Genomic DNA, 27,741 nt, shown 5'->3' with positions numbered 1-27,741 from the left:
AAGATGGGTTTGGGACTGGTATACCAAGTTTAAGGGGAGGGTGACAAAGCCAGGTGGAGCTGGGTAGATGAGACTACACCTGAAGAAAGTTATTATCCAAGGCTCACCTGCCAAACACATGACAGGTGCTCAGGGTGCTGGCTGAATACGTGACCCAAAGGAGTAATCAGCACTGCTCAATTTCTCCACAGCACCCTTTGCCCGGACACTGCAAACACTCCCATTAAACCATCTATACTCGGAAGGAAGGGGCATGCCTGCCTTACAGCTTCCCCGGAAGCCCTGTAAGAAGCTTCCCTAGGAGAAGCTGCCAGCCGTCCTAGGTGATGATTGGTGGCATGACGGAGTGAAGGTGTGCATACTGGCCCGTTTGCCTGGACGCTAAGCAGAGGTAGCTAGACAGTCACTGGGAAGTCAGACGGTCCCTTTAGCCCTCAGTGTTGGCACAACCACCCCCTCTCCCATAGGAGCCTTGACCGGGTGTATCAAGAATGTATCAAGAATGAATGAAGGTAAATCTGAATAACTGTCAACTTGCATTTTTATCCACAGTGGAGAGATGGCTTAATTTTAGACATGGGGTAACGATACCAAACAGATCAAGCTATTCATATTTGCTCCAACACATCACGTTTCCACACGTGTATATTTTTTGCCTGGGCTGCTCCTTCTCCATGGGATACTCCCCTGCTCCCTGGAGGTCCCTGAGTTCCTGTTCACCCTTTGTCAGTCATCTCCTCCTCAAAGCCTTTTTGTGAGCCCATCCTCATCCCTCGCTTTCCCTGCTGAGCACCTCAAATGAAAAGCTAATCCACCACGGACAGCAAAGCACTGTGTGATACAAATTCAAACACCTGGCTCCTTCTCGCCACTGTGAGGCCTCCGAGAACAGGAACCATCTTTTCATCTCCACCGCCAGTGCCCAGCAGGAAGGCTGGCAAATAATGGGTGCTCAAGAAACACTCGCACCACAGGGAAAGGAAGCCCTTCCTCCCTGTCACCATTCACATTCCCATAAGAAGTAAAAGCGGCCGACGGCACACGTGCACCAATGGTTCAGGGCTGGCGCTCTGTTCCAGGACATCTGGGTCAGAACCCTGGCTGCATTAATGACTAACTGAGTGACTGAAAGCATGTGACTTCATCTCTCTACGCCTCCATTTCTTCATTTCAAATCAGAAACAAAAATGCTAATTAAGCAGGAGGACACTGGGTAATTGTGACGATCAAGTGATGTATATAAAGCACTTGGAAAATGCCTGGCATGTCGTAATATTTCAATATATGTTAACAACGGTATGGTCTGAACGGTCACTAGGGTAGAGTCTTCCCCAAAGGGGTTAGTACCCTTCTAAAAGAGGCCCTCTTGCTCTTCTGACCACATGAGAACACAGAGAGAAGCCTGCAGTCTGTAATGAGGAAGCTGGCCCCCACCAGGACCAGGCCAGCCTAGTGCCATGATCTTGGTCTTCCCAGCCTCCAGAACTAAGACAAAAATAAATTTCTCTTGTTTATGAGCCACCCCGTTTGTGCTATTTTGCTATAGCTGCCTGAATGGGCTAGGACAAGTATCCTCAACACGAACTTATGAAACTTATTTTCTCTACTGCTTTTGCATCATTTCTCAAATAAGTATTTTCAATTAGTTCTTCCATCCACAGACAAAAAAATGAGTTGAATGAATAAACATCCAACAAAGAGCTATCAAGCAGCAAGTAAGGCAGAATAGGAATTTAGGCGATGAATGAGCTCAGAGCCCTCTCTGCAGGCAGCAATCAGCCTGGCAGAGACAGAGAAAGAATACAAATGACTACATAAACATGAGAGCACGGGTGTGCCGTAACACCGGGTGGCACACACAGCTGCGAGGTTTGGGAACGGCACAGCTCCCAGGGAGTCATCTGAAGACACTGACATGGGTGGCGAGGGAAGGAACTCCTGGAGTTGGAAAGTGAATAACTTTTGCACAACCGTACAGGATGGTTCCACAAGGAGGAACATACATGCTACTGGAGTATGAGGGTGGGAGAGACCACTTCCCACTAGTGGAGAATCTAGGAAGTGTCCATGGATGATGTGGCAATAAACCGGACCTTTGGATGGGAAAAGATGGAGGATAGGGGAAGGCATTCTGCAGGATGTAACAGAATAAGGGAAGAAACAGAGGTGGGAAAGTCCACCGTATGTCGGTGAAAGAACTACAGTCTTATTTGGGTGGGTCACACAACAACATTTACTGAACACCTAGTGTATGCCAGGAATGGGGAGGAAAAAAGAAAAAGAGAGAGACAATATTAACAACAGGGTGGGCCAAAATGTGAATTCCTAAAAACTGAATTTGATTCTATAAGAGAAAGACAGCCAGACAAGGTTTGGGAGGCTTGGCAGGCAGCAGATCAAAGTTGTAATTCAGGAGGTTCATCGCGTTACCGAGCAGAAGATGGACCAGCGTGGGTAAGAGGAACAGGCTCTCAGAGGATGTTGGTGCAAACATTTGCAGGAGGCTTTCCCCCTCTCCCGCATTCTTCCTCTGGTCTAGTCAAAGCATCTCTCCAGTAGGGAGAGTAAATCCAGAAAGACACTGGGCTCATCCTTAGGGCTGAACTAGGTATTTGCATTGTTAAAGGGGCCACTGAGGCTCATCAGCTTTCCTCATTAGACAACTAGGAAAACACTTAATCAGAGGAACACACAGCCCCCAGCTCAGGGGACCACCAGGACCCTGACAGTTTGCTGACCAGATCTCAGTAACCCAATGCAGGCTAGCCAGCAGCGGCTCATAGCTCATCGTAGGGAGGACGAATGCCTGCAGGGGCTCTGCTAACGCTCCACCTTGGGTACCATCACGAAGGTGTGGGTCCCATCAACTGCACTTCCCGTGGCCACAAGGAAAACACCTGAAAACATGGCCCAGATCACTTTTCATCAAGCCCCTGTGTAAGCTAGAATGTCGCCCTTGAGCTTTAACTTCTGCATACAACTGCCAACCAGATGGTCCCACCTTCACATCCCGTGGGTCCCTTGGAATCAAGATGACCCAATTACAACTCTCTAACACACCGAGAATGTCAGCTCCACAGGGACAGGGACTTGGTCAGTCATTCCCCCAGAACAGTGCCTGGCATATTAAATAGGGGCTCATGTTGTCCTCTCTTGGCCCCTTACACATGTCCATCCTCTTGAACTCCCTGCCTGAGTTAAAGGTGCACCATTCGCCCAGACTCACAAGCTAGAAATGGGATTGTCACCTGGACTCCTCCCCTGCCCGTGTCCTACACACCCAGTCGATGGCAAGTCCCCACAGACAGCGTTAGCCTCACGGTTGGGTCTTTGGAGCCAAACCGCTAGGATGCTTATCTTCGTCTTGTCACAAATGATGTGACCTTGAGTCTTTTCACCTGAGTCTCAGTTTCCGAATCTGTAAAATGGGATTGATATGGATGGTTCCCACCTCCTAGTTACTGTCAAGATTGATGGAATTAAAATATATGAAGCACTTAGAACGGTGACTCGCTGGCAATAAGGACTTCACAAATGTTAGCTATTATTACCAACTCACCTCCGGTAACATCTCATGAATATACTCACCACTTCTCTCCCTGTCTCTGAGCTTGCTCCCTCCAACAGATCGTCTATCCTATAAGCCCTGAACTCCCTCCAAAATGATGAGACGATCCCCTGCTCACCATACTGCCTCCTGCCTAGAGCTAACAGGACCTTCAATGATCTCACCCTGTCCCCCTCTCCATGTTCGTGTCTCCCCACTCCCTCCTGCCCTCCAGCCACTGTCTTTCCCAGACCTGCATGTGGCCACCTCATCTCCCTCCTTCAGGAATAAACTGAAGTGTCACCTCTTCAAAGAAGCCCTCCATGGCCACTCCATCCAAAGCCCCTCTCCTTCCCCACCACTCCCCACCCCACTGCACTGACTAGTACAGAAATCTCCATATTCACCTGCAGGTCTGTCTCCACCCTCCACTAGAATGTGAGAGGTCTAAGGTAGAGATTCTCTCATTTCACAAAGCACCTACTCTCTTGTTTATTCCCTCTACAACCCCAGTGCCTAGAAAGTGCCTGGCCATGAGTCAGGTCCAGGGCTGAGCCACGTTCTCCTGCAGGCTGTGTTCATGCTGTCGTGGCTTCCACAACCGCCTACACGTTGCCGCACTTTCTGCTTCCAGCCTTCTGTTCTCGAATGAGACGCCACGGCTCCAAGGAAGCCATTCCACAGAGTCAGATGCCCTTTCTTAGTGCCTCCCACTGAATTCAGGGCTCAAAACTTAGATTTTTGTAACTGTTCCCTGTTAGATGAAGTCTTGGCACTGGGAGCTATATTTCGTTGATAATCTTTTCCCCAGATTTTTAACAGTTCCTTGTAGATATACTCATCCAGTAATTGTTTACTGAAAGAATACATAAATGGACAAATAATTACCAAAGAGAACCAAATTCCCTCACAGTGGACACAATTACCTGGAAATCAGGCGTAGAGGCACTCAGAAGAAAATGTGAGAGTAAATCTTTTAATTTGGGGTTAGGTGATGTTTTCTTAAACATGACATCTAAAGTGCAAACAACAAAAGGAAAAATAGATAAACTGGTCTTCATGAAAATTAAAAACTTTTTTTTTTGGAAAATTAAAAACTTCTGTGCTTCAAAAAACACCATCAAGAAAGTGAAAAAGATAGGCTCAGAATGGGAGAAAATATCACGTAAAGCATATGTCTGATAAGGGACTTAAAACCAGAATGTGTAAAGATCTTCTACAATTCAAGACAAAGACAAGTAAGCAGGTTAAAAACGGAGCAAAGGATCTGAAGAGTTACTTCCTGGAGAAGATAAGCAAATGCCAATAAGCACAAGAAAAGATACTCAACATCACTAGTCACTAGGGAAATGCAAATCAAAACTTAAACACTACTTCCTACCCAGTAAAATGGCTAAAATAGACAGACAGACAATAACAAATGCGGTAAGGATGTGGAGGTACTGGGACCCTCATTTGTTACTTGTGGAATTGTAAAATGACTGCAGCTGCTTTGAAAAATTGTTTTGCAGTTTCTCAAAAAAATTGAGCAAAGTCACCATTGCTGAGTTACCCGGCAATTCCACTCCTCGTTATATACAAAAAAAAATATGAAAACATATATTCACACAAAAGCTTGAACACTAACATCCAGAGCAGCATTACTCATAATAGTCAAGAAGCAGAAACAACCCAAATGGCCACCAACTGATGAACGAACAAAAAACGAAGTACATGCATACCATGGAATATTATTAGGAAATAAAAAGGCATGAGGTACGAACAAATGCTACGACATGGATGAATCTTGAAAACGTTATGCTACGTAGGAGAAGCCAGTCACAAAAGCTCAACTACTACATGATCCCACTGATATGAAAAGTCCAGAATAAACAGATCCATAGAAACAGAAAGTAGATCAGCAGTTGCCAGGGGACGGAGGGAGGGGGGAATGGGGAGTGAAAGCTAATGCATACGGGTGTTTCTTTACAAGATGAAGAAAATGATCTAATGTTAGATAGTGGTGATAGTTGAATAACCCTGAATATGCTAAAAACCATTTTTAAAGAGTGACTTTCATGGTACGTGATTTACATCCTAATGCTTACTCACCGGCCTGAGTTGGAAAGTGATGGTCTGACCTATGAGCTGGGGAGAGGGATTGAGACCTGGTCTGCTCCGCTGTCTCTGGGCGTCCTTCCTTGGGGAGCTGTGGTGTACAGTAAATCATCTGCCCAGGTGGGGAAGGCCTGCAGTTGTCCAAGCTGGCTCAGATTGCAAGTAAACCCAATTCATGAGGACAAAAAAAGAACCCACAATTGAAAGAACATCCCACAATTCAGGACTAACAGCAATAGCGGTGATATTTCATTCTCCATGTATAATTTCTGAATCTTATTTTGCAATTGGTTCCTAACTCAGGAAGGTAAAAATGTTTTAATGATAGAGGCCTGCAAATCCCCAAATCAGCCAGAGGCCATGAGCCTACATCCTATTCTCTGTTGTTGAGAGGTAGATGAGCAAGAGCTAGACAGATGTTAAGAACATATTTTCACCAAAATGAGTTTCATCAACTGAAGATAATAACTCCTTCAGAAGAATCACAAAAGGAATAGTTTTCTTAATATATGATTCCACGTTGTTTACTTTTATATCTATGTAACATCTAAAAGAGTCTTTTATACCAGTCCACCAGTTACATATGCATTTTGGGAGCACTCCTTTAAGCCCATGAGAAAAGGCTTGTACTTGAACAGGCCAGCTTGAGTACACATCTTCACATATGATGGGGTCCACATAGCTTGGCTGGGTTACAGCAGCACAGACACCAGGTCTGTTCTAATTCAGACCAGATCACACTTTTCTAACAAAGAAGGAAGCCAGTGCCTGCTTCACCTTCAGCAGGGCCTGCAGACTTTGCTCATAATGAGCAACACTCCTGCTGCCTCTGGTTTCCTTAACTGCTCCCCTGTTCCAGGCTGGGATGCAATAAATATGGTAATACAAAGAGGCAGAGATGATTAAACCCTAGCTTTCTCCCTGCTTTTCCTTTCTTATTTTGTCAGGAATGTGCCACAGCCCCTATAAGGCAATCCAAGGTCTGCTTTTTATTAAAATATACAGGGACAGCTGAGTTGAAATAATCCTTAATTATTAAGTTTACAATGGAATTGCAATTTTAGAAAAAGAAAGAGCCTGTGACAGCAACTCAAATGCTCAGTGAATCAGTTACACTGAGAGATTTAATGGAACTCACTGCGGAAAACCACAGCAGCCTGAATGAGGGTTTTTCGGTGTGCGTTCTTGGTTTGGGGGAGGACAAGTGGCCCTGATAACGTGGGAAGAATTGAGGACAAGTCAGCAGCATGTCAGGAAAGCTCTCCAGGGGAGAAGGACAGAGCAAATCAAAGGCCTCGTGGTGCAGTAAATGTGGCATGGATTCCAGGGTTGGCCAGAGCCAAGGTTGGATACTCAGGAGCATGACTTACTTACCTGTGACCTTGAACAAGCTATTGAACCTCTCTGAGCCTCAGTTTCCTCATCCATTTGTGGGGATAATGGCATCCACTATGCAGGGTTGAGAGGAAGGTCAAATACAATGACCTATCCTTGGCATCTGAACAATATGAATTATTTCTTTTTGGTTTTACATATATGTGCATGACTAAATAGCATAGATCTTTTTACCTGTTCAAAGACATTCCATGTCCTTGCTGTTTTTTTCCCTGAACTTTAGTGAGGTATAATGGACAAATAAAAATTGTATATATTTAAGGTGTAGATTAGATACTGTGAAAACATTTAAGGTGATAGGTTTACATATGTATACACTGTGAAATCATCATTGCAGTCAAGCTAGTTAACATATCCATCGCCTCACACGGTTACTATTTTCTTTTCTTTTCTACATGTGATTTTCTTAAGTCTTACTAGAAGACTAATGTCCAGGTCTTTAAAACCACTGTTTATACTTAACATCTCGAAAATACATACCTGGGGGGGGGGGGGGGTGCGTGGGATGAAGATGATACTGGAGATCACAGGAATAATAATGATGTCTAAATGGTCACCCAAAATGATGAGTGAAAATAAAAATAAGAAAATGATACTCTAAATGGGAACTCTTCAAGAGCTCAGACTCTGAAGCTAGACTGACTGGGTCCAAACCCAGGCCTGCCCATCCTCACTGTGACCCTGAGCCATGACTTCACAAATGGATCCTCAGTTTCATCATCTGTAAAATGGGGATACCAGCAGCCACCCCATGGAGTTATAAGAACATTCAATGCATTCGTACCTGAAAAACACTCAGAACACAGTCTGATGTAGAGTGAGAACTACCTTCCTATTTGTTAAATAAATAAAATATAGAAATGTTTCACATCGATTACCTCTTTTGATATTCAGGGCTCTATGAGTGGTTGGGGAACAAGGCAAATCTCCAAGCAGTACAGTGACCTGCTGGGTCACCAGCTCATAGATGGAAAAACCAGAATCAGAACTTACTTCTGGTTTCTTTGTTTTATTCAAATCCTAGGTTCCTCCCTTCAGAATCTGGAAACCGCTTTTATGACAAGTTTAAGCCTGAATAAGCAATAAGACAATTAGAGGCAGACACTGGTCACGAAGATGTTGTTTTTTTCCTCTATGTTCTTGAGGGGCACAAGTTAAAAAAAAAAAGGAAAAAAGATACACACACACACACACACTCTCTCTCTCCAGCTGCTTGATATGCAAAGTAAGGCAAATCACCCAGCTTCTTTCTGCCAACAGGGCTGTGGAATAAGAGAGTAGGTAGATCATCCCAGCAAACAAATATTAATTTTTTACAAGCTGGTCCACCTTCCTGCCCAGGAGGTAAGCACTTAGTGACTAAGTAAATACATGTATTTTTTCCTCTGCTCACTAAAAGCTCAGTTTCCTTGAAGAGCAGCTATACTTCCCAGTTTATTTGCAATTGGGATTGGAGTTACAGGCATTCCCCAAATTTTTCTTTAAATAGTCTCCCATCTAGGTGACACAGACACATATTGTGTTATTTTCTACTAGGTAAACTTTGCTCACATATAGTTTGTATTTATTTTTTCTCATCCACCTTTTTTCCTTCATCATAGAGGTTGCAGAATGAGATGACCAAAAATATATGTAAAGAGAAAACAAAACCAAGATCTGTATTTCTACCACCCCAAACACAACATGCAAAAATTCCATTTTTCATGTATTTTTTGCTATTCTTTCACCCCCTGTATTTCAACCATGTATATGTGTAGCTGTATACATGCCACACGTGTGTGCATGCGTTTATATAACGGAACGATGTTATCCATGAGTTGTTTTTTTTTTCCAGATCTTCATTGGAGTATAATTGCTTTACACTGTTGTGCCAGCTTCTGCTGTACAACAAAGTGAATGAGCTGTATTTATACATATATTCCCATATTCCCTCCCTCTGGATCCATGAGTTTTTGAATGGTGTTGTCACTTACTTTACATTATAAAATATAATTTGTCCATGTTATGACATACTTTTTACAACTAACTAAAAATAAGGTTTACTCTAAGAGGATGTCCCATTATTTAGACTTATTGTTTAAGTATTATTTGAATTTTTATGATTATAGGCAATATTTCACAAAAATTTTTTTTTCTGTAGTTAGGACTATCCTTTGAAGACAGAGTCCCTAAAGTAGTCATATAGGGTAAAGGTCTTGGGCATAATACTATGAGCTTTCTTTCTAAAAGGTTATAGCAATTTTTAGTGCCGGCATCAGCGTGTAAGAGTGCCCATAGCACTCTTTTACTATCTTTTAAAATACAGTGTGCCCACTGTCATTAGCCGGGCTGCAGAAGCAAAGTTGATTTGATGTAACAAAGCAAACCTTCAATGAAATTTTGCTGAAAATCTTGTCTGGAAAATAAATCTAATTACTGTAATTAACAGTGAAAGCCAGAAGACGCATCCTGCACCACTATCATTATATTATTAACATTAGGAAGGTACTCCATTTGTCAAAGTATTTTATAATCATGTATTAGTTCATCCTCATAACATGCTTCGGAAGCAATGAAGCTATTTATAGCTGGACTTTCTGAGCTGAATGTCTTTCAAAAGCCCTTTTGTCTTGATATCGCAAATCCTCATCACCAGCGTATCAATTCACAGAATCAGTCTCATTTGTAGCATTTCAAGGATGGGAGGGACTTAACTGGCTCTTCCATCCAAGCAGATCAAGTAGTCACTGATGTGGGGTGCAGAATTTTCACACCACATACTGAGAACTTGCTTTCTTCTCAAATCCCCATGTCTCCATGAAGTATGGCATGCCATCAGCAGCTGATAATAAGACTACTGCTATTTTTAAATTGAACATCTTTGTGCTTCAGCTACTGTAGGAGTAAAAGTTTATACTCAATAGGATTCTTACAATTTCAACAACCATAGGAGTTATTTAGGTTTGTATTTAAATATTATTGTAACTCCAATAGTGTTTACACCCAACAATACCACCAGAAGTTTTTATGACCTTAAAATACGCCACAATTGAGGAAGAGCATACCTATCTGTAATCATGCAAATACTCTTGTCTAAAGAGTGGGCTTTTGGACTTCCTAGGTGGCGCAGTGGTTAAGAATCCGCCTGCCAATGCAGGGGACAGGGGTTCAAGCCCTGCTCTGGGAAGATTCCACATGCCTCAGAGCAACAAAGCCCGTGTGCCACAACTATTGAGCCCGTGTGCCGCAACCACTGAAGCTCACGCACCTAGAGCCCATGCTCCGCAACAAGAGAAGCCACTACAATGAGGAGCCCGTGCACCACAATGAAGAGTAGCCCCCGCTCGCAGCAACTAGAGAAAGCCCGTATGCAGCAACGAAGACCCAACGCAGCCAATAAATAAATAAATAAATTTATTAAAAAAACAAAAACAAAAAAAACAGTGGGCTTTTTGTTCAATCAGGGAGGGACCCAAGTTCTTTAGTGGAGATACGGAATAAATACATAAAGGCTGAGAACCACTCATCTAGTTCAATGCTTAGCCTACATCATGCCTGGTTTCAAGGGGCAGATGAGGCTGCAAACCACGAATCTCAAAAATTGCACAGAAGCCACAGAGGTGGGAAAGGGCCCCTCTTCATTCGGCATTCCCGCTTCCCCCTCAGCTGTACGACTGAAGCCACAGTGCCAACTGCACAGTGCTACAAGGAGGACCTGAGCACCCCCAGTAGTAACTGATCCTGTAATGTATTTGTCGGTTGTTCAGCTCTCCCAACTCCCTTCCCAGCTCCGGGAGGCAGTGAATCTGATGTTTTGCTAACCTGCCAGCTGACTGAAGGAACATCAGGCGCCCAGCAAGAACCAGCCAGGTGAGTTCGGTACAAACAGCTGAGCTAAGAAATGTTGTTTTCAACCAAGTAAGTTCTGGGGTGAACTGATTCCTAGCAAAAGCTAACTGATGTAAGAACTAAAGTTGAAAAAGTGAAATGACCTGCTGAATGTTACTGGGCTAGACAGTGGCCTGAATGTGAAATCAAACTAAATCTGGCCTAGTAGGGAACTGGTTGAATAAATACATCTTCAGGTTATTTATTAATCCAGTCGCCTAGGTTCACTTATTAAACAAGTCAACAGTTATTGAGCATATAACACGTTATGTATTTTGCTGAGATACTGGGAAAACAGGAAAAATAAAGCATGGTATCTGTCTCCAGAAGCCCCAGCGTCTACTACAGAAGATATAACATGAATAGATAAAATACAATGTAATAAATATCATGATAGAAAGATACACAGGGTATTACAAGCTGGGAGAAGGGGAGCCCCGACCCAGGCTGACAGGTACAGGTGGGCTTCCTGTTAGAAATGACGCCTGTGCAAAGGCTTCAAGGATCAAAGGAGTTTGCCAGATTGGGGTCTGGGAAGAGGCAGGAGGAGCGAAGAAATGGGCAGATAGAGCAGCCAGAGGGAAACAACAGGCAGGGCGCACCTCGGAGAAGGTGGGGAGCTTCCAGCAGATCAGTGCTGCTAGGGCATGGAGACACAGCAAGGAGGAGAAAGAGAACACTGCTGAGAATGACATCGTATCCCGGATGGTCTGTGCGCCACAGTAAAGAGACTGAATTCTCTCCTCTGGACAACGAGAAGCTAATGAGAGGTTTTGGGAAATCAGATTTGCATGTCTGAAACGGTTCTGGCACTAGAGAGGAAGGGCTGGGGAGACAGAAGGGACAAGTGAGAGGACACACAGACACGAACTATGCCAGTCACAGTGTGGATGGAGGGGAAGGGATGGAACTGAAAACTATTCAGGAGGGAGGCCCTTGAGGCATTGGTAATAGATGGGCTGGTTGGGGAATGAGAGAGGAAGTGGACACAAGATGAATAGCAGTTTCTTGCAGTGGGGGTAGGTCTTGGGCTTCTACCATCTCTCCCATCTCCATTTATGCCATTGACAGATTTGGGGATAAAACTTTACACTGATCACTGTTCAACTAAACTGTGGCAGCTTTTCATGGCTGTTCCTACTGCTAAGGAACAGGGGTCACCTGATACATTTCCACACTGTTGGCAGCAGCCTCGGATAAGCTTCATCCAGACCCTTGCTAAGAATGTTAGAACAGAGCCAAGGACACTGGCTGGAGCTGCAGACCCAATTCTGGATACACCCTGAATATAACTAGATTATCAATCAAAACAGTGGAAAAGCCCCATGAAAATGTATTATAAAAGCAAATGGTGGGAGTTTAACGTGAAGAAGAGATGACTCAGGAGGGGACTGTCACTTCCAGGTGCAAGAGGAACCGTCCTTGTATGACTGTCTCCACGGCGATGCACTAGCACCAATGGACACCATCACATCATCTACAGGTTGGAAAAGTTCAGTTTGATATAAGGCAGGACCGACTGATGGTCAGAAACACTCAGAGGTGGGATGGGCTACACAAGAATAAACATCCTGTATTAGTTTGCTAGAACTGCCATAACAAAATGCCACAAACTGGGTGCCTTAAATAATAGGAATTTATTTTCTCTGGTTCTGAAGACTAGGACTCCAAAATCAAGGTGTCAACAGGGTTGGTTTCTTCTAAGGTTTCTCCCCTTGGCTTGTACACGGCTGTCCCTCTGTCCTAATCCTCTCTTCTTATAAAAACCCCAGTCATACTGGATTAGGGTCTACCTATGTGACCTCATTTCAACTTAGTTAGCTCTTTAAAGGCCCTATCTCCAAATACAGTCACATTCTGAGGTTCTGGGGTTTAGGATTTCAATAGATAAAATTCAGGGGGCCACAATTCAGTCCGTAACACAACCTGTCAACAGGGATGTGTAAATAGAGGTCTGGTGACTGTCAGGTGGAGGGAGCCAATGAAGAAACTGAAGCAGCAAATTTGGAGTGTCCTTGAAGGTCCCTTGAGGTCCAAGAGCTATAATTCTAAACATTGCGAGAGGGCACCTCATCGCTGCTGTTAAACATTATCAACACAATAATCTCCCCGGGGTTTCAGACAATAATTACATTTTCATGGCAGCTTAAATGATTGATGAGAAATGCTGCTCTTATTTAACCCTTCCCGGAGGAAAGGCACAGGCCAGCAGCTACATGTCAGCCCGCAGAGGACGACAGTCACACTTACCTGTGAAACAGGACAGACTTCACCAAGGTGACGACATCGCGGCTGGCGTTGTATCCGGCACAGACAATAGCAACGTGGATTGTCTGGGAAGCAAAGAAAGCAGGGGAGCAGTTAGACAGAAGAAGGGGACTTTTCTGTCACTTTTGACTGCATGAAAAAGAAAAAGTGCCCTTATTTCTTGTTGGGAATCATTGGGACACAAAAAGCATTGGCGGCAGCTGTGAAGAATAACTTGAGACAGTTTTATTAAGGCCTTTTTAATCAGTTTATGGAGCTATCATCATTTGGAAACCATTAAGGCTCTTTTCAATTACATTTTGGGGACGAGAGAAATGGCAATTGGCTCAAATAGGCAAACAGTGAGTCCCGTGCCCCCACGCTTGGAGACAATGACAACTGGTAACAAGAGAAGAGAAAGTAATATGCCCTGAAAGGATGAACTGACATTTGGGGATCTCAGACGGAGATGTCGTGGCTCAGAGTTTGGGAAACATTCTCACAAGATGTCTCAGGTCAGGGGCAACTTGAGAACAAGGCAAAGGGACCAACGAACACCTATGGGCCCCAGCTGGGATGCCATTCAAGGAACTGAAGACTGAATCCATGGGTCGTGGATGGACAGTCTCATCTAAGCACTCAAGAGCATGGGCCCCAGTCTGTCCATTAACCCAGGGGACCCCAGGAAAGCTGCAGCATCAGGTGACTCACTGTAATATGAGGGTCATGACACATGTCCTGCAGGATGTCACGGAATGGAACCATGCCAAGTGTAGGAATACGGCACACTGCAGTCTAATTATAGCAAAAACATCCTCGAGAGCGGAGCTTCCCAGACTGGGTGACTTGGCACCCTGGTGTGCCGTGAATGAATTACAGGTGACAAAGATACTCATTGCTTCAAGTGAGCTCTGCAGGCTACCAGGCAGGGTTACCCCTCAGGCTTGCCTGCCCTCCACTGCCAGCACTTTTTTCCTATTTACCTCCTGTGCCATACGGTTACCATCCTCTGTTCAAGCCATGACCTGGCCAAGACTGGAAAGTACTGCTCCAGGGCGTCCCATTCAAGAAGTCGCCCAGCCTCGCTCAGAACAGCTGGAAGAACAGAGGGTTCCTGCCTCTCCATGTGGTCCTTTAACCAAAGCACAGCCTGCCTACTAGCACCCACTCCAGCCCTGTCCTGTCCTGGGAGTACTGCAGAACCAGTATGTTCCCTTGGGCATCCAATACTGAAACTCCAGGGATGGGGCCTTGATAGGTGCCCATTCATTTTCAGAACCACTCCCAGACCTTCCTCCCAGGGCACGGCTCCCAGGCTCCCCGTTATCCTCAGCAGCCACTTCCGATGTCCTGGTCACTGCCACACAGGCTTCTCCACACCTATTTCAGCACCGTGCCTCCCGACATCACCAAGGGAAGTTGAACCACCTCAAGGATAAACCAGCCAAGAGCCTGGAATGCACTTCCAAGACCTCTTGAGTTCCAGCAACCTTTACTGCACCGTGGCCACCCGCTCTCAATGCCAGGAGCTGAACCCTGGCTCCATCCAGATCCTCATTTTGAGAAGTCCTGAAATCACGGGCTCACGCACAGCTGCAGGATTCTCAGAGTCTCTCACCCCTGCCCCTGCGCCTCCCCCGCCTGAAGAACCCCACTGTGCCCTGCGTTATCAGGTCCTAGCTTCCCACTTCTTACCTGACCCTTACCCTTGGCTCCCTGACATGTTTGGCCCCCACATTCAATACACAAACCCCCGTTCCTGGATCAGGGCAGCAAAGTCCCTCCTCTACGCTCCTACCTGGGGATCAAGAAGCAAGAAAAGGGAAGACAAAAGCTACGGATAATCACCACACTAAGAGCTAATATTTATTGAGCAAATTCTTACATTCCAGATACTGTACTTAGCACTTTACACAGATGACCAGATTTAAGTTCTATGAGACAAGTACAGTGTTATTATTTCAGTATTATAGATCAGGAAACAGACTGAGAAAGATGGGATTCGAATTCTGCAAATGAGATTCTTCACCCTGCTGGTGGTACATCAGAAACACCCAAAAGATTAAAAAAGTATACCCTGTGCCCCAGCCCCATCTCAGACCAATTAACTCACAATTTCCGACGCTCAAGATCTTAAAATACTTCGCTGGAAGGCGGTGGTTCTCAAAAGGGGGTAATTCACTCCCCTCGGCCTCCCCTAGAATATGTGGCAATGTCTGGAATCGTTTTTGGTTGTCACTCCTGGGGGTGTGCAGGGCTACTGGCATCCAGTGGGTGGCGGCCAGGGATGCTGTTCAACATCCTACAATGCACAAGACGCATTCCACCAAAACCATTATCCCGTGCCAAAGGTCAAGAGCACTGCCGCGAGGAAACCCTGTTTTAAGCAAAGGGGGAAAGGGGACTTCCCTGACGGCGCAGTGGTTAAGAATTCGCCTGTCAATGCAGGAGACACAGGTTCAATCCCTGGTTCGGGAAGATCCCACATGCCGCGAAGCAACTAAGCCCGTGCGCCACAACTACTGAGCCTGCATGCCGCAAATAATGAAGCCCGTGCTTCACAACAAGAGAAGCCACTATAATGAGAAGCCTGCGTGCCACAACAAAGAGTAGCCTCTGCGTGTCGCAACTACAGAAAGCCGGCACACAGCAAGGAAAACCCAGTGCAGACAATAAACAAGTTTATTTTTTTTAAAAAAGGAACGGGGGTGTGGCGGGGGAGGCTCAGATTCCAGGGGGCACCAAAGCCACCTTTCTCAAATTCATTTCTGCACATCTCAACTTCTCCACCTGTAAAATGATGACAGCCCCGCTTATCTCTGGATAATCTCTCTAAAAGACGCGGAATCAAAGCCTGTAATGCAGACGCAACTGTCACCGCTTAAATCATGAAGGAAATGAATAGGAAAACGCCTGCACAAGGGAGACATAAGCAGGGTGGGGACGAGAATGGGTAAAAGCACGCTGAATCAGGCTCTTTGGAATCGCAAATATTTAAACGCCCAGCCTCCGAGACATCAAACTTTGTCTTGGCTTCAGGGTTCAGGGACTTTTTAAAATGGGCCCATTAAATGTAAGCACACGCGTGCACATTCTCAAACATTTTACATAATTTTCCAGTCTCTTTAGGTTCATCCAGTGCACCTGCCACCATGCACAAATTCATCACCTGGAGCCTCCGCGGCAGAGCCCTGCTACCCAGGGCAGCAGAACATCGGAGCGTCGCACACACGTGCTGGGAAGAGTTCGGGGTGGCCCCAAATTTTGTAGGTGCCAAAGTGAGTGGCAGGCGTGAAGCAGGGCTTGCGGTAGGAGTGGGGACAGTCCGGAAACAGGGATGAAGGTTCCTTGAAAGAGCAGGGTCGCATACCTGGCCTCATCATGAGAACATGCGGTTCTGAAGCTACGAAGTCCAGGTTTCAAGTTTCTCAGTGTGGTGGCTTAAAGATGGTCACAGACACGTGGACATGCCTCCCCTCAAAGGAAAGGGTCTAAGCATCAAATCCCGTGACCACTGGCCCACGTCCGCCCTATACTCTGCAGATGTCATACTTGCCTTTCTCGCTCAAAAAGTGTGGATGTAGTGCGATGATGCTCTTATCTGCTCCTCCAGACTCACCTTCTGCCCTTTTCCACCTGGCTCTGTGTCCCAAGAGCCTGACTTTTTTAGACCGAATTAAGTGGGCTCCTCCTGCCTCTGGTTTCTGGTTGAGTTTGCTCCACGGGAGGCCCCAGTGGGAGTTCAAAGGCCCTCCCTTTACCTCCAGTTCTTGCTGGGCTCCACAGGGCCTCCTGCCTCCCCGTCATGCTCAGGGGTTGCAGTGACTCCCTCATGGGAGCTGCACCACCCTCGCTGGTTCCCCTTAACCCGGCATTAAACCCTCTCTGCCTCCTTGGCAAGTGTGCCCCCTGTTTCCTGCCAGGACCTGACCAATTCTGGGGCCCCTTCCTCAGCACCCCATTTGTCCTGGTGGCTGGAAGGAAATCACAGAAGACTCTGGAGCATCCATAGATATTTCACTAATCCCGAAAGTGACGACAGGAGGGCATCAATGTAACAAACCTGACGATGGATAGAATGTATTTATAAATTTTAAGGCACTACACAAATACAGAATTCTCAGACACAGGGACCACAAGGCCCTTTCTAAGGAGCTGATGAGGTTACCTGCTCACTCCCTTTAGTTCTGAATACAGTGCTGCAAGCTGCACCTAAAGATATAGGTAAGAGTATCAGAGCTGTGAACTGGGCATCATTCCTGATACCACTGGGGTCAAGGGCGTGACCTTTACTTTTAGGACCTGCAGGAAGAGTTCAGGCATGACGGCAGCATTTCTGGAGACCGATGCGCCAGGCACTGTGCTGGCCCAAAGGATGAAAAGGTCAGTCAGCCTTCATCCCCTGGGTCAAGTGAAGAGAGAGAAAGACAGCCAACTAGACGGTCCCATCAGACTGCAGAGGCTCCTGTGGTGGCAAGCTCGGTGTCCCTGCCACTCAGGGCAGCCAGCAGCACCCAGACCGAGCAGATGCAGGGAGAGCGTCCAAGGAAGAGAGGGCATTCTAGGAATGAGACCAGGGCCATATTCACTCCTGCTATTCGGGGTCGGCAGGGATTTATAACTGTGGACGTGTCAGTCTCCATGTAACCTGAAAGAAAACTGCCCTCCAACAGGAAAAGTCCCCATAGGGCTGTTTTCTCACACTTGCATGCAAGAGAAAAATACCCAATGTTCCAAAAGAAACTCAGATCAAACTAAGGGATGGCAGACAAGCTGCGGCCCCGGCAGAAGTAATCAACACTCAGCCAGCCCAGCTTCCACAGCGACACCATCAGCAGTGACCCAGAAGGCCAGGCGCTCCCCTCAGGGCATCCTACCTGGGGGCACAGCGTAGTGAAAGCATCTCATAACAGGGAGCCTTTGGGAGTGCGAGTGAGAGGGGAAACCTATTTAAATGCTGCCATGTGATGTGTAGGGGCGAAAAGTCAGGCTCAGCCCAGGTTCTGGACTGCAGCTGCTGGGGACAGGGTTGGGAAGGCAGAACCTCGCAGAGGACAGAGGCTCCCACGGCAGCCGGGGAGAGGCACACAGCTGGCAACAGAGGCAGGAGCCAGCCAGTGGGTAAAAGCCAACAAGAGTGAAGAGACCTGGGCCTGAGCCGAAACTTCAAAGCCAAGTCGCTGTGTGACCCTGGAGCAGTCGCTTAACATCCCTGAGCCTCACTGGCTCACCTGTAAAATGGAGATCAAAATGGACACTCCCTTGGGTAACTGCGCGGATCCGACAAGTAAGTGCCAGTAGGTGCACTACTGAGCTGATGCTCGTTCACGTTACCAACCGCATACGCAGCATAATGAGAAGCTGTTCATCACCCCCCAGCTTTAACCTCCTCGTCTGTAAAGCGGGGACATACTACTACTTACCCTCCAGGGTTTGTTGAGGGTAAGTGGTCCTCAAAGTCTAACATGCATCAGACTCCCTGGAGGGCTGTTAACACAGAGAGCTGGGCCCCTCCCCTTAGCTCCTCATTCAGGAGCTTCCGTGTAGGGGCCTGAGGATTCCCCGCATCCAGGTGAGCTGACGCTGCTGGTCCAGGGACTCCGCCTCGAGAACCGCTCTATCTAAAGCCCTTTGCAGAGTGTCTCTGGTTAAACACTCCCCAGATGTCAGCTGTGATGATGTTGGGAGAGGAGGAGGGGTCTTCACAGAATCTATTTCCGATGCTCTCTGAGGGGGAGCACACCCTTGGCTTCTACGAAACAAGAAGAAGCAGTGCTCCTCCCACAGCTACCTCAGTCTCCCGTGGCTTTGGAATTTACGACTCCTCCAGGGTGATGAAAAGGCAGGGGAAGGAGTACATGGGATGCAAGCTTCTCCTCGCAAAAACGAAGCCCTGGAAATCAGGAGAGCCGAACGGTGGCCCCAGCTCTGCCTTTGGCCAGCTGGGTGACCTTGGGCAAGCGACCTAACCTCTCTGATCCTTTATAAAAAAAAGGGACTCTGAAGTTCTATATACAGAGCTTTCCTAACACCCAGGATTTTCCAAAATTCATGAGGAAGAAAGTGAGACACAGAGTAGGTGAGTAACCTGTACAAGGTCCCTTGCCGCAGCCAGTCAGCGGCAAAGAGGTTGAAGAACTCAGGCTCCTGCCATTCCACCCACACAACTCAGCTCCATAAACACATCCATTGTGAACTATAAAATTTTTAAAAATGTACTGCTAATGTGCCACCTAAAATAATCTTACAAACCACCCAGGCTCTACTCTCTCGGGAAACCACTGACCGAATTCTGTTTGTTCTCTCAAAATACTGAGCCACAGACCCAGAAGACAAAATTACCTCAACCCCGTAGAAAACAGGAGGAGACGCCTCCCAAGCACAATGGCAGCCAAGTCATCAGGGTCAGGGGCTGGGCAAGGGAGCGGGTGGAGGGCAGGGGCTACGCGGCCGGTGAGAGCGCAGGACGGGCCAAACCCCCGGGGTGGTGACTGCCTCCTCCATGGTCAAGGCCCAATAAACATCAACAAAGGCACGCCCACCCGGCACCCCCCACGTGCACATTCCTGGTCTGCTCTAGGATGGATTTGCTTGTGCTGTGAAGAGCATCTAACCTGAGGAATCAGAAACCCAAGTGTTTCACGGAAAATGTGTGAAAGGGTGAGACTAGTTTTGGGGGTGGGTCAAGAGGAGTTTAATTTTTAGGGAAAACCCATGCCTGGGGCAGGTGGGTTGTCTAAACATAGCCCCATACCCAGCACAGAGGACTGTGTTACGATCCCATCTATGGGGCCAATGGACGACCAGCCTGGCCCAAAAAGTCTACACACAGTTGCCAAGTACTCAACCACTCTACAAGCATGGACTGAGCACCCTCTATGTACCAGGCTCAAATGCAGGTACTGGGGATTCAGCAGCAAGTCCAAGAGACAGAATCCTTGCCCCCCATCATGGAAGCTGGTATTCCAGTTCGGGGGAAACAGAAAATAAACAAACACGAAATTAAAATATATAGAATGTTGGACGATGAAGAGTCTAGGAAGAAGAATTAAGCAGGGGAGGAAGAGAGGTGTGTGGATGGGTAGCAGGTGAGTAGGGCTAAGATTTTAAAGTGGGATTGTCTGGGCAACTATCCTGAGAAGGTGACCCTGGAGCAAATATCTGACATAGGTGGGGGAATGAGGCCTCCGGGTGTCCAGAGCATCCCAGGCAGCAGAAACAACACTGAGATCCAAGGCAGCTGCCTGCAGAGCAGGGAGGAGGCCAGGTGGCCTGGGAAAGAGAGAGCAGGGAGGAAAGCTGGGGATGGAGCCAGAGCGGATATCTGAGGCAGCCCGTCTGACGCTTCCAGGCATCCTTAAGAACTTAGCTGTTCCCGTGTGTAAGGAGAGAAGCTGCTGGAGGTTCAGAGCTGAGAAACAGCACAATCTGACTTAAATTTTAAAAGGACCACTCAAACTGCCAGTTGAGAGATGCTCTGAGTGTGCACGTACCTGGAGGGGAGGGGAGCAAACAAGGAAGCTGGAAGCAGGAAGAACAGTCAGGAAGCTATTGCAATAACCCAAGCACGGTGGACGCTGTGATATGCTGCTTATGGTCCCTTCCATGAGGTGTATGTTGCCCCACTTGCTGCAGAGAGATGCCTTTCTGAGGGTCGGCCCCTTCCTGGGGCGGCTGCAGCCCATGACCCCCCCACAGCATCCTCGGTGGCTGGCCCCACGGACACGCCTTCAGAGACAGTCAGCACGTGAAACTCCATCTCTGGGTGTGCTTCACGGCACACAAAGCCAGAGGTGAAATGGGCCAGGGAGGTAGTGGTGGGGGTGAGAAAGGGCCAGATGGCAACCTAGTTCAAAGTCCTTCACGACCAGTTCACAGTTGGCTTCTCCAGTAAAGGGAGCAAGCTATCATGTTTACATTAAGATTTACAACCTGCGGCAATAATGTGGAAAAACCAGAACCCTTGTGCATTGTTGCTGGGAGTGTAAAATGGTGCAGCCACTACAGACCAGAGTATGGCGGTTTCTGGAATAATGAGAAACAGAATTACCAGATGATCCAGCAATCCCACTTCTGGGTATACAACCAAAAGAATGGAAAGCAGGACCCCAGCGAGATAGTTGCACACCCCTGTCCCCAGCAGCTCTATTCACAATAGCCAAGAGGCGCCAGCGACCCAAGTGTCCACGGTCAGATGAAAAAACAAAATGTGGTCTATTTGTACAATGAATTATAATTCAGCCTTAAAAAGGAAGAAAACCCTGTCGCATGTTACAACGTGGTGAACTTTGTGGACCTTATGTTACGTGAACTAAGCCAGTCATAGAAGACAAATACTCTATGATCCCACTTATAAGAGGTAGCTAAAATAGACAAATTCACAGAAACAGCAAGTAGAATGATGGTTGCCAGGGGCTGGAGAGTAGGGGAAATGGCAAGGCCTTGCTCAATGGGGACAGAGTCTCAGATTTGAAAAAGTTCTGGAAATCTGTTGCACAGCAATGTGGATATACTAAACAAGACGGAGCTGTGCACTTGAAAATGGTTACGAGGATAAATTTCATGTTTTGTGGGATTTTTTTTTTAAACCAAAAGTAAAAAAATTTTACAACCTGGACCTGCACTATGTGGTCTCACTAAGCCTAAGCTTCCCTATCTATAAAGCTACGATGATTAAAATGACTGCATGAGTGGGCTTCCTAGGTGGCGCAGTGGTTAAGAATCCGCCTGCCAACGCAGGGGACACGGGTTCGATCCCCGCTCCGGGAAGATCCCACATGCCTCAGAGCACCGAAGCCCGTGCGCCACAACTATTGAGCCCATGTGCTGCAACCACGGAAGCCCATGCGCCTAGAGCCCGAGCTCCGCAACAAGAGAAGCCACGGCAATGAGGAGCCCGCACACCACAACGAAGAGTAGCCCACGCTTGTCACAACTAGAGAAAGCCCGCACACAGCAAAAAAGACCTCACACAGCCAATAAAACAAATAAACAAACAAACTGCATGAGCTAACATATGTCAAGTTCAGTGCTGGCACCTAATACCTGCACAGTTAATGAAAGCAGGTCTGCTCAACATCATTAGGAGCAGCAGCCCTGCTCTGGCTCTTCCCCTCACCTACCAAACCCTTCCCCATCTTTCAAGATGCAGAACCACCTCTTAGGACTTCAGTTTCCTCATCTATAGAAAAGGGGTAATAAATGTGTCAACTTACAGGGTTGGACAAGATTAACTGAGATGACTCTAAAGGATTTGGAGCCTGGCATTCTGTAAATAGTAGATATATATCAGCAGTCATTATTAAATTATTATTATTATTATTAAAGAGTTTATAATATGCTGAAGGCTCTGAACTTGAGGCCTTGAGCCTTTCTTTTTTCCTTTTTGGCTGTATCATTTGGCTTGTGGGATTTTAGTTCCCTGACCAGGGACTGAACCCGGGCCCTCAGCAGTGAAAGCGCAGACTCCTAACCACTGGACCGCTAGGGAATTCCTGGCCTTGATCCTTAAATATTCGCAAAAGCGAGGCATCAGGTTTTTTCCTTCTGCCCTCACTTCCACTCCTCTTCAAGTAAGAATTGAGATAGTCTTTCCCTTACTGTTGAAAGGAGGGCTTTCAAAGCTGCCCAATTCTCTCCACTGTCGAATGCAGGCACTGTCTTTATCCTCTTTGGGTACAAGGAGGCAGAAGGCACAGGAACGAGGAGGTGAGCCACCAGAATCATTATCTGGGCTGTGGCAGCAACTGTGTAACCTTAAGCAAGACTCTTTATTTTCCGCTGCTTTAATTTCATCACCTTTAAAATGAGAGGGTTGCATCTTTATTTGCTGCTGTTGTTCTTAAGGGCACATTTTCAAAGTAAGTTTTACAAGGGGGCACAACAGATAAAGCAGATCAAGGGGTAAGCACAGACAGGAGGCTGCCAGAGAGAGGGCCCCTTGCCATGGCCATGGTATGGAAGCCAGTCCAAGGCTGACCCCAAAGAGCCCGGCCAGCTGACAGCTGTGCCCGGTGTAGCCCGTCCTACACTGTATCAGAGTGAGGCTGTGTGACCAATCAAACTTAGCAGAAGTAATGGTCTATGACATCCAGGGCTAGGTTATAAAAAAGACCGTGGTATCTGCCTTGTTCTGCTGGATCACTTCCTCTGGAGAAAGCTAACAGCTGCTCTGTGGGAACCTTCAAGCAGTCTTAAGGAAGTGAGGCCCCAGCTAGGCCAGTGTGCCGGCTTGGAAACAGATGCTCCAGCCCCAGTCAAGCCTACAGCTGATGCAGTCCTGGCAGACGTCTTAACTGCAGCCTCAGGAGAGACCTGGAGCCACAATCCCCAACTAAGCTGCTCCCAGATTCCCAATTTTCAGCAACTATGAGGTAAGAGATGCATGTTGCTTTAAACTGTTAAGTTTTGCGAATAACTTGCCATGAAGAAATAAATAATTAATACATTCAAGGAGCGCACCCGAAAGAGCACACTGAGAGCTAGGGTTCCTGAAAATCACTACAGAAGAAAAGTCCTACTAGGTACCTTCCAGTACAATGTCCCCTAGTTCCAGGGCCTGACATTTCGGAAAGATACCTTAGCAGATTTACATCCTTGAAGGAGCCCCGAAGACAACATATGAAGCTAATGGAATGTGAATCCAAATGCTGTAAGAGTATCTTCCACTGGCAACATGATGCACGAAAAGATTGCGGGCAAACCCTTCCACCGTGGAGAGATTATGGAAAGACCTTGAAGTTGAAGTAAAAACAGAGGTAGATCAAAATTCTGGGAGGTTTGTTAGGGGCCCAGAAAGTGCAGGTAAGAAGTGTCAAGTTTTATAAACTTGAAACCTAAAGCAAAACGGTACATTCCCACTGAGCTGACAAATGCAGTCACAATCTGGCAGGCACTTTAAAACAACCCAACCTCTTTTTAAAGAACAGACAGATCCTTGCTTAAACCCACGGAGGAATGATTACCCTCATAGGGCTGGGACAAGCCCCCAAGGTGAAAGATGACCTCCACATCGTGACTGTCACCCAGAAGCCTTCTGGGGTGAGGCACCTGCCAGGCACAGAATAAGGACTGCGGCTCTGAGCCGATGGGAACACGGGTCCCAGGAGCTCTAATTCACAAAGTGTCCAGCACAGCGGTTCAAAGCACTGGTTCTAGGAAGCAATCTGCCTTGGTTTAAATGTGAGCTCCACCTCTTCCTGACAGTGTGACTTTGTAATCATTATTTAACTTTTCGCAGCAGTAGTTTTCTAATCTACAAAAAGAAGAAAGTATGTTACTCAGATTAAATGAGATATTTTATGTAAGTTTTAGCATGGTGTCTCCTACATTTTCAGGGCTCAGGATGTTAACTTTTATTACTCTTACAGTACTATTACATTTTGAATGAAGTTCAAAGCATGAAATAGAAGAAAAGAGATACTTCCCCAGGAGTGGTCTGACATCACACATTACCATTCACCTGGCTTTCCATAATAACAGTATCAATTGTCGCTGTTTTAACTCTTTGACATTCCTCCCATTGAGAGATGGAGTGTGTGCTCCTCCCTTCAAAGTGGGTGGGCTTTTGTGACTGTTTCAACTAACAGACTACACTATCAACAAAAGTGACACTACGTGACTTCTGAGGCCAGGTCACAAAGAGTGTTTCTGTTCTGCCCTGCTCACTGGAAGGCTTGTGCTTAAAGCCATCAGCTGCCATGGAAGCAGCTGACTGCCCTGGACCTGCCATGTTGTGAGGAAGCCCAAACCAGCCCAAAGAGAGAGACCGCATGGAAGCCCTGAGTCCACAACAGGGAAGAGAGATGCTGGGCCAGTGCCCATTGCTCCAGCCCTCACCATGCCAGCTCCAGCCACCAAGTAATTGCATGAGCCCCTCCACCGATGCCCCCGGACCAGAACCATGCAGCTAAGCCCTTCTCGAATCCCTGACCCACAGAGACCACGAGGGCTAATAAAATGACTGGCACTGTTTCAAGCCATTACGTTTTAGGTGATTTGTCAGGCAGCAATCGGGCACTGGAACACCCATAATAAGTATGTATGACACCCATACAAAGCCAGTTTCCCACATGCTATCTCATTTCATCCTCACAACTGCACAGGGAAGAACACATTATTATTCTCATTTCATAATAATGAAATAGACTCTAAGAGCCTCAATGAACTGCCCAAGGTCACGTGGCTAGTGAGTGGCAAAGTAAAGATTCCTGATTAGAAATTCTGACTCCAGGTCAGTGATTTCTGTGCTGTACCATAGCTGACGCCCAGAATAGACCAGAACGAGAAATGCAAGAAAAATGCACACATCAGTACACACACAGGCAGAAGTGGAGATCAAAGAGGATCATCTTTCCCAGGTCCCGAGGCACAGAGAAACCAGTCCCTCATGGAAGCAGCATTGCCCTGACAACAGGAAGATGCAAGAATAAAATGGGCAGCTACTTGAAGGGCACATCATTGGGAAACAATAAGGGGGCACAAGGTCTGGCAAAGGGCCCTGATTTCTATCACCAGATATCTCAGCTGACAGCCTGGGCATCATTTCAAAAGGGTTTTCAGAAATACTTGTCACAGCCCAGAGACGTTTCAGGGCAACCAGCGATGATGACAACGTCTTTGGTGACGAGGCCCTGCACGCTGACAGGGTGTCAGGACCAGCTTCAGCACTTGTAACCATGAGTGCTGCAGATGAAGGTGGTTTCTATTTTGACTCCACTGACTGACATTTCTTGTTTGCCTCCATGGCATTTTTCCTAAAATCTTTAAAGATGCCAAGTGATGGGAACAGAAGAAGCACACTGCTTATGGGTATAAAGCCAGCATCTCAGGGCACATGTGCCCCCAGAGCTGACCACGTTGAAATACGATGCTAGCAGGTCAGGACTTTCTAATTTATCTATGGAACCTTGAACAGGACCTGGGGTTCATCATAGGTGAATTCCACCAAAAAAAATAACTTAAAGGGTCTAAGAGGTAACATTATCAAGACACACAAAGAGAACAGAAACAAACAGACAAAACCTAATTCTCAGGTGCAAAAGACTAAAAAATAAGTTACAGTAACAATTAACAAGATTGAGGTCTTTATCTCTCAAAGATCACGGGGGTAAAGTAAACCTCATTATTTATTTTGGTTGTTCCCTAAAGTGGTGGTTTCCAAGCAGTTTCCACTATCTCAGAATCTCTTGGATACATAGTTTTAATACTTATATTTTGGGCCCTATTCTCAGAGATTCTCAATCAGTAGAATGGATGGGTTCCATGAATATGCATGTTTGGTATGTAATTCTAATGTGCAACTGAATTCAAAAACTACTCATTTGACAGAGAATGTTCACTGTAACCACAATATCTGTTCTCTCTAGCAGCAAAACTCCAAAATGTTAACAGAGAACATGGCTTCTTTGAAGGAAAGCTATCTTTTCCAGGCTCCCTTGCAGCTAGGTGGCAGCTAAAGGTACTGGCTAAATGAAGTTCTGCCAATATGATCTAAAAGGAACTGACTGTGAAATTTCTAAAATGTTCTTAAAGTGAGGGCTGAAGCTCTGATAGTCATTCAAGACCATGAGATGACCTTGAGAATGCCAGGCAAGCCAGCTGGGAGAAAGATAAAGGAAGCCTGCATCCCAGACATGAACATTCCTACACCAATAGCCTCCAGACTTCTTACATATGAACAGAAAGAAGATGCAAAGCTACTGTTACTTGGGATTGCTTGATTAATCACAGTGAAATCAACTACTAACAGAACTAACTATGCTATTATTTGCCAAAGTTCTAATACCCACTGTCACCACTAAAACAGTCTGAGGCAGGAACTTGATTTTAATCCATAACTTTCAAACAAAAAAACCAACACATAGAAAAGTGATGTAACTTGCTAAGTGCCACACAGCCATCAAGGCAGGGAGGGAACCAGAACTGGGCTCCTGTCTCCCACTATGAAAGCCAATGGTCTTTTGCCCACACTATTCGGTGGGGTACTCGGGGCAGAAGGCCTCTTTAGAAATATCAATAGGATGTGTGTATCTCAGAAAGCTGAGCAGGAAGACACTGGCCACAAAGACACAAAGCAGGAAGAGGAATCTTCCGTTTTCTCCCTCTGTTACACCTGTGTCCTCCCATTTTTTTCCTTTTCCTTTTCTATTTTTCACCTCCTTGATCTTAGTTGATGGTTTAAGTAGGCTTGAGTCATAACAGTGTAAACACACTTGAGGAAAAGAATTTCCTCCCTCTGGACCAGCCCCAAGTCTAAATTGATGCCATGACCATAACCTGAGAGCACAGAGTCTGTAAGAAATCAAACCAGCCTTCACCCAGGCAGGGAAAGAAGATCCCCAAATTAGGGCCCACCTCAGACCAGCCTAGACTAAGAGAATTTGTTAAATTTGCTAAGCCCCCATCTTCAAAGATGCCAAACAGAGATCTTCCATAACACAGGCCACTGGCAATAGTTGTGGAAGATTAAATGAGGCTGGGCCTGGCGTGTAGTCAGAAGCTGATTATAGGAATGAGATCAACTAGGCAATTTAACCTAACTCCCGACTTACGCTCTCCTGAATGCACACCAGGCCTTGCCTAACCTG

At 46.4% G+C, this 27,741-nt stretch overlaps 1 protein-coding gene across 1 annotated transcript in view; it reads right to left on the bottom strand.

Annotated features, from left to right (window-relative positions):
• Positions 1-27,741, bottom strand: part of LARGE1 (LARGE xylosyl- and glucuronyltransferase 1) — a 558,406-nt gene that overhangs the window by 286,264 nt on the left and 244,401 nt on the right. Inside the window, exon 4 of the mRNA XM_057740821.1 lies at positions 13,157-13,239. Within this exon, the coding sequence (XP_057596804.1) occupies positions 13,157-13,239 (83 nt within the window). The remainder of the gene's footprint in view (positions 1-13,156; positions 13,240-27,741) is intronic.

This window comes from Hippopotamus amphibius, chromosome 7 (genome assembly GCF_030028045.1).
Source record: "Hippopotamus amphibius kiboko isolate mHipAmp2 chromosome 7, mHipAmp2.hap2, whole genome shotgun sequence".
Classification (NCBI taxonomy): Eukaryota; Metazoa; Chordata; class Mammalia; order Artiodactyla; family Hippopotamidae; genus Hippopotamus; species Hippopotamus amphibius.
This window is presented reverse-complemented; position numbering and strand designations above follow the sequence as displayed.